The sequence below is a fragment of the Mercurialis annua genome, linkage group LG1-X (assembly GCF_937616625.2).
Source record: "Mercurialis annua linkage group LG1-X, ddMerAnnu1.2, whole genome shotgun sequence".
Classification (NCBI taxonomy): Eukaryota; Viridiplantae; Streptophyta; class Magnoliopsida; order Malpighiales; family Euphorbiaceae; genus Mercurialis; species Mercurialis annua.
This window is the reverse complement of record NC_065570.1, coordinates 54,623,096-54,636,491: the sequence shown is the minus strand read 5'-3', so window position 1 is coordinate 54,636,491 and position 13,396 is coordinate 54,623,096. Positions and strand designations below refer to the sequence as shown.

Genomic DNA, 13,396 nt, shown 5'->3' with positions numbered 1-13,396 from the left:
AATTCAGAATTTAATTGGGGGTTACTATAGAGGGACCACTAATACATCTTTTCATTCTTCATCCAATGTTCATGCTTAATGAAAGATTAAAGAGATACCTAAAAGACTACATTTTGTGTTTAATTAAAGACTCTTTGATTGATTTTCTTTGGGGGCCATAATGCCCTGTTAATGATAATAAATGGGTCACCACTCACTACCACTTTTTTTTTTTTTTTTGACAGTCAAAAAAGGGTCTTTCATTGATTTAAATCAGACAACAGTACATTCAAAAGAAATTCTGGTGGATCATCAGACCACACCCGTCGTCCTGACATAGAACTTGTTGATCTCGCTAGAGAGTGAGCAACAGAATTCGCAGAACGGTAAACAAAATAAACCTTTACATTCATCAAGGTTTTTAAAACATCAACACAATCAACTAACAAACAGAGAAGATAAGAAGTAGGTTGAATATCGCTGCTTAGGAGTTGAACAATCTGCAGGCAATCCACTTCCACAACAACATTACTCATATTTCTGTTCTTGATCCATGAAAGTGCCTCCTTAAGAGCCCAAGCTTCTGCGATTACCGGAGCCAAATGTTCCATCTTCGTGTCTGAAATTGCAGAAACCCAAAAGCCCCTCGCATCACGTTCTACTGCTGCAAATCCTGTCCAGGGAGCAGTCCTAAAACAAGCAGCGTCAACGTTAACCTTTGACCAGCCTTCCTTCGGTTTTTCCCAACTCAATAAGCCTCCCCCAAACTCATTTTCTAGGACCACTTGCATCGATGCCTTTTGAACCATCTGCCATTGATGGAGAACACTGCTAGCTCGATTAACCACCTGTTTGGGTGATTCTTTAACATCATTCCAAAGCAAATTATTTCTCGCATGCCACACACTCCATAACACCATAATAAACATCTCCTTTCTATTTGCATTTCTACTAGAATCCAACCAGTTCAGAAACTCAAGCAAAGAATTCCAAATTTGAGTATTTGAGTTAACACCTAAAAGCATCCAACATTGAGAAACAAAGGCACAGTTAGCAAACAAATGAGGCACCGATTCCAAACCTGTTTCACAAAGCAGACAACAGTTTGAAACATCACATCTTTTGGCCCTTAACGCATCCATTTTGGTTTTATGGTATGGAATATGGAATTAAGTGAATGTGACTCCAATTTAATGCAAATATGCATTCTTTTTTATTGTTGTTAATAATATAAAAGAAAAAATAACATAAAATTTATAAATTTACATTTATATTTATATGCAACCACAGTATTCTAAAAATCAAATTAAATTAGAAGACCCTTTTTTTCTTGTTCTTTTTTGCTAGCCGTCAATAGTTTAATTTTACCATTGACGGTAGCCATCCCTTTATTTATATTATCTTAATTTTATAAAATATAATAAATAACCTACTTTTGTTTATTTTTTTCTTGATGGATTAAATTTTATCAACGAAGCGCATATCTAATTCAATTATCAAGAAGTAAAAATAGATTGAAGTTTTTTCAACAATAAAATAGAATCTTTTACGAGCTATATTAGTTTTTTTTTCGAAAGTTTTATTTTATCCGTTCTTAATAAAAGGTTTGTTGTCCTTTTTTTATGATTGTCTTTTTTTTGAAGGGTTTATCAGATGGTGGTTGAATTAGGTGCCATGAGTTTATAGGTGATTGGAGAAGTTTGATAGAAAATTGCACTTAATTAATAAAACAGTTAATAATTTATGTTTTATTTTCGGAAGTAAGATCTGCGAATCAGATAACATGTTATCTGTTCAATGTCAAGTTGTAGGGTTTAGTTTTTGAATTATCCGCATTTCTTACTAACGTAACTGTTTCATATTTGATTTAATGAGATTGATAAATTAAAAAAATAGATCGACTATTTCAACTAGTTTGACTGTAAGCTAAAAATCAGTCAAGTTTAGTTCTTTCATAAAAATTTAAAAGGGTTAGTTCCTAAAAAAATCATGAACTTTACACGGAGTTTCATTTTAATCATGACCTTTAAAAGTTGTCATTTAAAAGCACGAACTTTTATTTTATTTCAAATCTATCACCAAAGTAAAATTCGATGTATTTTATCTGACTAAAAATTCCTAATCCTAGATACTCTAACTAAAAGATAATAAGATTTGATGTTGATTAATAACTTGGGTCTTTCATTAATGGTTTAGTTAAAAAATTAGTCAATGAAAATACACTGAAATGATGAATTTGAAACAATATGAAAGTTCGTGTCTTTAAATGGCAACTTTTAAAGATCATGATTAAAATGAAAATTCGTGTAAAGTTCATATTTTTTTTAGGAATTAACCCAATTTAAAATATGGTTCAATTTTTTCTTTCATAAAATTAGAAAAATATTGGATTGGATCAACTATGAAAAATATATGTTTTTTTATTTACTAATTCGAGTGTGGTTTATTCATATATATTTAAATTTTAAATAAAAATGTCTATTTTAAAAATATATACTCATAATATACATGTTGAATATATTTGCTTTACATTTGACCGGTGAAATAAGTTGAATCAGTTGAATCATGAATTTGGTGGTAGCCAAACCTATCCGACCATTGATTTAATTTTTAAAATATTGAACTCCTTGATTTTTTGTTTTTCTTTTAAATATGAAATATGAGATTTTTTATTGTTTCATCAGAATCTGTTTAAATCCTAAATTATCGATGGGTACCGTATTGTATATCCGTCAGAATACGGCTTGTTCACTCCCATAAGGACAATTGAATCCCAGTCTCATTAGAATTTAGTCATTTATTTGATCCACGAGAACCAAATAATTAAATTTCTCAGAATCCGAACTTTACAACACTCCGATAGAAATAGCATATATGAACAAAATAAAATTACATGTTTTTTTTTTTTTGAGATAAAAAGTTCTATTAATTAAAAGCTGATTGATCAGCCAATACATAGAATTTGATAATCGGAGGGACATGCCCCAACCAATTAGATAAACTAAAATAGTCATATGCTACCACATGAGATTTTCTATTAAAACAACATTTATACATCTCAATTAAGCTAAAGTAGTCATGTGCTATCAAACTGATAATATTACAAAGCAAAGAGTTATTGTTGAAGACATCCATTACAACCTTTAAAATAAAGGGAATTAGATTAGCTTCGCTCGCCATGATATTACTACCTTTAATCGCACGACTGCTACAGCTAGCAGCTATAACTTCATCGTTAAAGTCTTTATTCACATCTTCTGTGACATATCTCTTCTCTTGAACATTAAAGACATTATCGATATTGACGCAAAACATACTGATATTTGATGAAATCCGTCGTAAGATGGTGGCTCTAATTGTTTTAGAGATCCAAGTCGCTTGCATCGCAAAAAACAATTTCATCTCTAACGATGAAAATAAACTATTCTTAATTTCGATTAGATCAGATCTAATGAAATTAAGATACTAGAATAAAAAATAATTTCTAGATCTAGACCATAAATGGCCAAAAAAGAAATTTTATTCAAAATTAAAGATAAAAACTATGAAGAACGCTAAATAGACTGAATATGAGAGATTAGGGAGGTGATTTTAGGCCAAGAATGACCAAAAACCACCTCCCAAATGACAAAAAGAAGAAAACTTACTAGGGTTTGAGAGGTTTCTCAAAGAGAGAGACGGCTAGGGTTCCTCCGTCCATTTTTAGTTGTCGCTTTAGGCAAAAATAATAAAATTACATGTTAAATGCCATATTATAACTATAATGTGATTTATCTCTGCAATACAATGAAGTTTATCATACTATGATTCTTTCCACCTCTATATAAAGACGAGATGTACCTACCAAACTCAAATATTATTACTATTTTACACTAAATTTAAAAGCTCTCAACTCTCAAAGTCTAACTTCAATATTATGCTAGTGTTTTTCGGACTATCACTGTCTACTACTGAATAATTTGACATATTTTATCATGCAGACCTTTGCTGGAACCTTGATTCCATCGATTACGATTTAGAAAATATACATCAATTATGATTTATATAAATTTACAAGGTCTATTGGTGAAAAAAATTCAAACCTTTACAACTTGTTTCAATTTAAACCAAACATTTTAATTTTTATAATAATAACCGAATTATATTTTTTTGTTGCAATAATAGCCAAATTGGTGGTCAAACTTGCAACTAAAAAAATGCAGGTTTGGCTATTATTGCAACAAAAAATGCAATTTGACTATTATTAAAAAAATTAAAAAGTTTGGTTTAAATTGTAACAAATCGTAAAAATTTAAATTTTTTTTAGCATTAAGCCAATTTACAAAGAAACATTAATTTATCTAATTGGACAGTCCATTAATTAGCCATTGCAAATGTTAAATACCATAGCAATAATGATGGTGAAGAAAGAAGAGAAAAGGAAAAAAAAATCTCCAACAAAGTTTGTAATTATAAATTGGATAATTAGATTATATATATAGCCTTTTAGACTTTATGCACTCAATAATTGAATACTTGAAACTCAATAACTCATAAAGACTCCAATGGAAGAAAATGGCTACGTAGCTTACTCTATGAATTACCACATCAATACTGCCTATGAAAAGATTTTGTGTGCTATAAATTGTACTTTGTTGATTCTACAATGACATTAAATATATTTAGGAGGGCTAAACTAAAAAATAAGCAAGTACCCGATAGGCACTTCTTTTACGAATGGTATATAAAAATGCAATTTGCAACAGTTTATTAAAATTACTTTTTAAACAATTTTAAAATGGTTTCAAACAGTTTCTAGAAATACATTTTGAAACCGTTTTTAAAACAGTTTTTTAAAAAAATGAATATATTTATAAATTTTCAAAATAAAAGAATGACTTTTTAGGAAAAGAGTAAAATATAGTTTTCCAAACTCAGAGTGTTTTTTGCAAGTAGTTTCAAAAACATAATAGTTTTTGGCAAATACTCCTAATTTTATAACACATAACATTATTGGATATAATAATTAATTAATTTAAGACATTCAATTTTAATTAAAATATAACTAATTAATATAATATTATTAATTAATTAATCATATTCGATAATATACTATTAATAAATCATTTATATCCAAACAAACAGAAATAAAATCACTCTTTAAAATAAGGGATACCGGCAGTATTCAATTGCAGCATATAATATTTGTAGATTCAATCCAAAAGTTTAAAAAGTTACATTCAAATTTTAATTTGATATTTTATAAAAGTCCTAATATCTTAAAAAAATTCCGACCTTTCATCCCTTTTTCAATCTTACACTGATGTTGAAAATCACACATGTTGAAATGTAATAGGCCAATACCTCTTAAAATAGAATGATTATGTAACGGAACGGTTATACCACGTCATTCGTGCAACAAACTGATAAGGCGTTTACTATGTTGAAATATTTAATAACAAAAAAAATTAAGCTATGGGACTTGCATGAGGTCGGGAGTTCGATCCCCCGATTCTCCCTCAGGCCATGGTTTGCTTGTTTAAAAAATGATAATGGTACTAATTAATCCTGTTAATCCCTGTTAACAATTAATATAGAATAGTTTTATCTAAAAAAAATACTCGTTATAAAAATGACGTAACAAACAATCCTTAAAATAAAGGTTAATGTTAAAAAAATCACGAACTTTATACGTTTTCTTATTTTAATCACGCAGTTTTAATTTTTTCATTTCTATGCACGAACTACCACTTTCTCAAATTCATGCACGGTTCTGAGGTGGCACTCATTCGTCGGTGTAAAAAAACCTCCACCTTAACAAATTACACCAATGGAGTCGTGACATCTCAGCACTGTATATGAATTTGAGAAAAAAGCGGTAGTTCGTGCATGAAAATGAGAAAATTTAAACTGTGATTAAAATGAAAAAACGTGTAAAATTGTTGAATTTTTATGACATTAACTCTTAAAATAACGAGCAAAGGTTAAAAAAAATGGGTTACCAGCTGTACATTCTATAGGACAGATGGCAATCAGAAAACTACAACTGGAAGGTAATAATCATATGCCCAACCTTCCGATGCTAGAGTTGTGGACTGTTCTGGGCCACCTAAATCATCTATGCCTTTTCTTTTAGTACCAAAAATCTTAAATAGTGCAATAATGATTTGGTTTGCTATCAATTAATAACAAATTATTTATATCACTAATATATAGGAGACACTCGGTCGGTTCGTTCAGAACCGAACCGACAACCCTTAACTGAATTAATCGTTCAACCAAATAACGAAAACTGAACTGCCCGAAAAAAGAATTTTAACAGAAAACCGAACCGACCAAATAAAGAAGGAAAGAAATTCAAAATCTAACCAATAGAATTGGTCGGTTAATTTGATCGGTTTGATTAAAACCGACAAAAATATAAGAATTTTTTAAAAAAAAATCAAATTTGTGGTTCATTTAGATAATTTAAAATTCAAATCGGCTTAATGACCGAAAAAAACAAAATTTTCTAATATATGTCTTAAATAGTTTATATATTAAACAAAAAATGATATTTTTTTGCTACATATTATATTTAATAAAAATAAAGCGATATAAAGACGACTACCATCAACGATAAAATAATCTATTGACAATAGTCAACAAAATATAAAAAAAATTACAGATGGCCAGAGTTTTGATTGAGACAGAAAAAAACGAGGAAGAGAGACTGGTAATTAGCTCTATCAAATCCAATTTGATGCGAATCAAGAACCGAATATAGATCTAAACCTTTCAATAATAAAAATAAATTTATTTATGGATTATAATATTTTTTTAAATGTTTTATTTTATTTTCTGTCTTATTTGTTTTTTGTTTGTGAATTTTTTTTGTCTTTTTTTAATAAAAGGTTTGTTCTTTTTTTATAAGACTTTAAAAAGATTTCAGGCGGTTGAATTGGATGTCATGATTTTCTGATATTAATAATCGGTTTGATGGTGGTGAAGAAGTTTTGATTGATGACACTACTTTTTTAGCAAAACAGTTTGGTAATTTATTTTTCATTTTCGCAAGAAAATTTGCAAATCAAGCATAACATATATTAGTGTAAATTATCCGTTCATGTCAGGTCATCGAATTTGATTCTCGAATTTTTTCATTTTTTTATAAATGTAGTTCTTTCATATTTAATTTAATGAAATTTGATGAATCGAAAAAACTATATTTGATGAACGAAAATTAATTATTTACCTATTATTTTAAAGCTAGATAAAACTCAAATAAAAACAAAATATTAATTATTTACCTATTAATAGATTTTTCATGGGTTTTTCCTATACAGCATGGATCAATTATATTTTTAATTCCATTTAAATGTAATATTAATTATAAAAATTTATCCTACTGAATCAATTTACAATGTTTCGGTCAAAAAAAAACTATGTAAAATTTTCACTATAAATAAAAGTTCAAATCCGTCGGTAAAAGATGAATTTAATACGAGTTTGAAGTCGAACCGAATTTGGTAAAATAATTCAGTGTTAAAAAATAAAACGACATAAATAGTGGCATCTTACAAATTCTCTAGTCAATCATTTGAGCACAAAATCTGAGTTAAATCAATTGGAATTGCTAAAATAGGTTGATTTGAGAATATATGCTTATTAATGTCAGATTTACGTGTGGACTACTTTGTTCAGAATAAGAAGTTGATGGGCCACTCCTACATTATTATATTGACATGACCCAAGAGTAGACCTGGCAATTCGTGTCTACGGGTCATAAACGGGTCATACACGTTTAGACACGAACACGATTAACCTAAACCCAAACACGACACGATTAATAATCGTGTTGCATATATAAAACCCAAACACGACACGTTAGTAATGCGGGTTACACGACACGACACGAGTAAACACGCTTAATTAAACGTGTTACGTAGATAACCTGTTTAACATAACACGACACGACACATATATACACGTTTATTTAAACGTGTTATAAGATTAACCTGTTTAACATACACGATTAGACCCATTTAACATGCACATTTAGACCCATTTGATAACCTAAATAACATCACTGCAACACAATAAGTATCATAACAATTAAAGTCTTAACAAAGTTTCAACATCTAACTTAAATAGCAACTAATCACAACATAATATCAAGTTTCAAAAACAACCATCAACAAAAAAATCTTGTTCAATTCAAGAATCACAATTAATAGAAGAAGCTTGAGTTGATGGTAAAGAGTCCTCGTCTTTGTTGAGATTCAATTGCAATATATCTTCCGTAAGCTCTACTAACTCATCTTCAACCGCATCTACATATAGCAAATAAGTATATAAATTAGTAATATATTGATACTAAAAACTTTAAAATAAAACTATTAAAATGATAAAATTACCTATATCGCCATAAATCCAATCACGTGTACAAATGAGTGCCTCCACGGTTTGAGGTTTGAGTGAACTTCGGTATTGATCAAGAACTTGGCCACCAATGCTAAAAGAAGACTCGGAAGCAACTGTAGTGATCGGGATGCTTAATACATCACGAGCCATAAAAGCAAGTTCAGGATAACGGAATTGATTAGCCTTCCAAAATGCTAAAACATCTATGTTTGCGGTTCTTTCAACTTTTTGCTCGTCAAGATATTGCTCCAACTGTGACTTTTGTCTAGCACCACCAAATTCTTCACTTTCAAAACTATCAAATTCCTTTAATAAAAACAGAAAATCAGTTTAGTAGAAATATTAAAAAACAAATCAGCTCTAAAAACATAAAATAACAAATCAGCTCTAAATAAAAAACTTTAAGAACTAACCTTGAAAACATCTCTAGAATCATCAATTAATTCTTGATCGTTTAAGCCATTTCCATTTGAGCGAGATGGAGCTCTTGAAGAGTACTCTTCGAAAAGTGAAAATAAGTTATCTCTTACATTTTGAAATTGACTCGAGTGCAATCCATACAACTTCTTATACCCCCAATCAACAAATTGAATCTTATATCTAGGATCCAATATCACCGCAATAGCCAAAGTAGTATTAAAATCAGCCCAATACTTTTCAAATTTAGTCATCATATTAGTTGCCATTTCCTTTAAATATTCATCATTTGATTCCATATTTTCTTTCAAGCTTAAGTATGCCTTAAATATTCGAGGAAAGTACAAGTTTGCGGTTGGATATTTCGACCCCGAAAAGGCACAAGTAATATCATAAAAGTCCCCCAAAAATTTACTAATCTTTTCAATCTTTTCCCATTCACTTGAAGAAGGACAACTCTTGTAATTAGAATCACTTAATTCTAAGTGACAAAAGGCACGTCGATAAAATAAAGCACTTTGAAGCATTAAAAATGTGGAGTTCCACCTAGTTGGAACATCTTGCCTTAGACCTTTTTTTGCATTCATAGACAAAAAATTCACACAGTCTAAGAATTTTTGTTTTCGACTTTGAGACCCTTTCACATACTTAACACTTTCTCTAACTTTTTGAACCGAGCGATCAATATTACTTAAACCATCTTGAACAATTAAATTCAGCACATGGGCACAACACCTAAGATGGAAAAAATTACCATTGCACAAAAGTGACTTCTTAACATTTAACTGATCTCTAAATTGACCCACAAAAGCATCATTAGCAGAGGCATTATCCAATGTAACTGAAAATAGCTTATTGTCTATTCCCCAATCTGTTAAAATACTAAATATTTTCTCAGTCAAAGCTACACCACTATGAGGAGGAGGCATATATGTGAAACATAACACTCTTTTTTGCAAAATCCAATCTTTATTCACAAAATGTACCGTGATGCATAAATACCCATCAGTAACAATAGAAGTCCATAAATCAGCTGTTAAACAAACCCTACCAGATAATTCAGCAAACACATTTTTTAAATTATCTTTTTCATACTTATACATCTTCATCAAATCAGCTTTAACAGTGTTCCTTGATATCAAAGAAACTTCTGGACAAAGATAGGAAAACAAAGCTCTAACACCTTTATACTCAACAAAAGATAACGGCAAATTATGCATCACTATAGCAGCCACAAGCATTTGACGAAAGTTTTCAACATCAAATTTTAAAGACTTAAGTTTCATATCAGCTCCTACAATCATTTGACCAATATCACGATTAACTCTACCCGGACAACTATTAATATGCCTTTTCAGATTACCGGTTCCATACCTACTATCACACTTAAAAATAGATGCACAATGTTTACACTTACACCTTGCTGATCCATCAATTGTTTTTGTAGACAAACGATCAAAGTAACCCCAAACTGATGACGTGAGCCTTCTCTTCCTCTTCCCTTTTTCTTTTGAAGTAATAGGTTGTTCATATTCTGTAATTTCGACCACATCATCATCCCTCGCTTCTATCGACACCGTATTTGACTCTAAATCAACATGAATTCCTTCTGAATCCATCTAAAAACAGAAAGTTATCAATAAGTCAGCATAATAAAAAAAACACATACAGACTTAAAAATGAAAGTTAAATTTTCAATGTAATTTTTATAAACAATACTGCAGTAGGTTTAAATTTAAGCTAAGAGGTGAATGATTAAATTTAAAAAATTGAAAAACAATTTCTTAAATTCGTTAAAAAATCAAAAAACAGATTTCAGTAATTTAAACTGATTTATAGTGTTACAATTCGTTAAAACATTAAAAAAAATTGCTTGCACTTACCCGTCTCTTTATTACAAATCTTGAAGTGTAGATGATAAAATTAGTAAAAATATGAAAATAAATGGATGAGGTGAGACTTTCAGATGTGAGGATGAGAAATGGAACACTCAGATGTAAAGAAAAGAAGAAGATTATGTTCTGTCACTGGAAAAAAAATGGAGGCGGCTAGGGTTAGAAAAGAAAATAAGATTAGGTCCAAGATAGAGAAAATGGGAGTTAACGTGTAATTGTAAGTGAGCTAGGGTTAGTTTTTTCATTATTTTCAATATTATATTTTTTTGTTAAATAAATAAGCAATATTAACATGTCACATTAAATGGGTGTTAACAGGTATATATGGGTCATATTAAATGGGTTAACACGATTAGACATGTTTAATTAAACGTGTCTAATCGTGTCTAAACGGGTTATGCGTGTTTTACCTGTTTAGACACGAAATTAAACGTGTTATAAACGGGTTGACCTGTTTATGACCCATATCTGTTTATATTAAACCCAAACCCGTTTAACTTCGTGTCGTGTCGTATCATTTAATCGTGTCGTGTCTAAAATTGCCAGGTCTACCCAAGAGCTTTGGTATCTTCTTTATCTTAATTTCTTTTTATATTTATTTTTCATTATAATAAATGAGATTTTAAAGAAGGATCAATAAAATTAAAGTAATTTAACTAAATTAATGAAATTACTTTATCTATTTAACTAAATTAATTTTATTAGCTGAAATCAAACTACAACCGAATCAGTTTAAAATTTAAAATATGTAATTAAACTGACAATACTTTTTGGTTAATTTGGTTGGTTAGACCAAACCAATAAAAATCTAAAAATAATAATTAAAATGAATAAATACATATTTACTTAATTGTTTTAGCTATAATAAAACCAAAATGGCTTATTATCCTAAACAACCATGGTGATTGAATTAACCAAAACCTTTAACTAAATTTAAAGGGCAATGTGTCGATTAATTATTTTAACTGATTTTTTCCCATTCTTAATTATAAGGAATAAAATAAAATAATTGAAAAGACTATATAAATCAACTTGCAATATTGTTGCTAATGCAAGTCTTTCAATGGAGGGGGAAATCCTCCATTATAGTTAAAGCTCAACTAAAAGTACCAACGCATAGTTACATCCATGAATAGATAAATCACTTTAGGCGACACTTTAAAATTTTCAAGACTACTTTTACTCTCTATACTCAAAATTTAGAAGAAGAAAATATATTTTAAATACTATGGTCAAAATTTACTATTTTATACGTATTATTTAGAACCCATTGGGACACGTTTTAACATAATATACTCATCTACCGAATTATATTGGATGGAAAAATATATACAATTTATAGTTAAATGCATACCCATATGAGAAGTACTATAATCACTCTCTCCGTTTTTTTATTTGCTCATCTAATTAAAATTATATATATTAAAAAAATATTCTTTTTATCTTAAGTTATAAATAGACATACTAACATAACGCTATTAAAAGATATTTTTTTTATCTTATCTTAAATTATAAATAGACATACTAATTAATTTTTTTATATAATTTTATATTTTTAATTTACTGCAATTCGATCTTAAAACTATAAGATTGGTACAAACCAATCCATCACACTAACTTTATTAATCTTTTGTAAGGAAAAAATTACTTGTATACATTTTATAAATTTAAAAAATGAGTTGCACCAAATTTGAATTTAAAGAATATAATTTTCCTAAATAATTGATCAAAAGTTTAATGAAGGACCCAATAGTCATATGTATACTCTTAGGGGGTACACCCTATAGCCCAATAGACTAACAATACTTTTGATATTGAGAGAGGGTTCAAAAGGGCTTCTTATTGGTTCAACTCAAACCCACTTAATCCCACTATAGCTCATCCCTTTCCTCTTCCCCTAAAAGTGGGAGCTATTCATCATCTAACAATTTCATTACATCAACTAAGCATTTATAGTAATTTTAGTACTAGTGCTTCTTGCCTTTATGCTAATTTTTAGAATATTGGGGGCAGAGGGATGGAGATAAATTTCACCTTTTTGTGATTATTTATTATTTTTTTAGAGTTTTTTTTTTGTTAATAAAAGTTATTTTTCATCTCGTTGGCCATTTAAACATGATTTTGTAAAATTAAACAACTCACATTATTTTTTAAAAAAATTTTGTTATTTTAAAGCTCAACATCATTATTTAACGTTGTTTTATTCATTAAAAACTCCAAAAAAATGACATCATTTTGGTGATGAAAAATTGCTTTGGAACAAAAATGGAAGATTATGCCTATATCTAATAACTTTTGTAGATTATTCATTTAAAATAATTTCATAAAGGATTGCATAAATTTTCTAAAATCGAACTTTTCCTATTTTTAATATTATAAAATAAAAAATCAATAAATGGTGGAGTCGATAAAATCTTTTTTTTTTGCCTTTCAATTATGTCTCTTTTATCTAGTGATTCAGATGCCAATGTTGTTAAAAGGCTTTTTCTTTGTTCACACCATGTGCTACATGTTACCAACCTAGTGGTTGTAATTAATTTCTCCCACAATCATAGTGAATTAGTGATAGCTAGCAAAATAAATTTGTGATAGGTGACACATTTGGACCATGGAGCCTCTTTGTCTATCTATCGGGGTGGTCAATTTGCATGTAAAATTGGTGGATGCTCTTGGAATACCTTAATTTCATTTACTCTGTTGTTTTTGACAATAAATCTAATTAG

The 13,396-nt window shown here is 29.2% G+C and overlaps 1 protein-coding gene across 1 annotated transcript; it reads right to left on the bottom strand.

Moving 5' to 3' along the window:
* Positions 1-239: 239 nt before the first annotated feature.
* On the bottom strand, positions 240-1,121 carry LOC126673217 (uncharacterized). The gene has a single exon (XM_050367261.1). It carries the CDS (start codon positions 1,119-1,121, stop codon positions 240-242), a length of 882 nt encoding a protein of 293 aa, XP_050223218.1.
* Between the last annotated feature and the right edge of the window lie 12,275 nt (positions 1,122-13,396).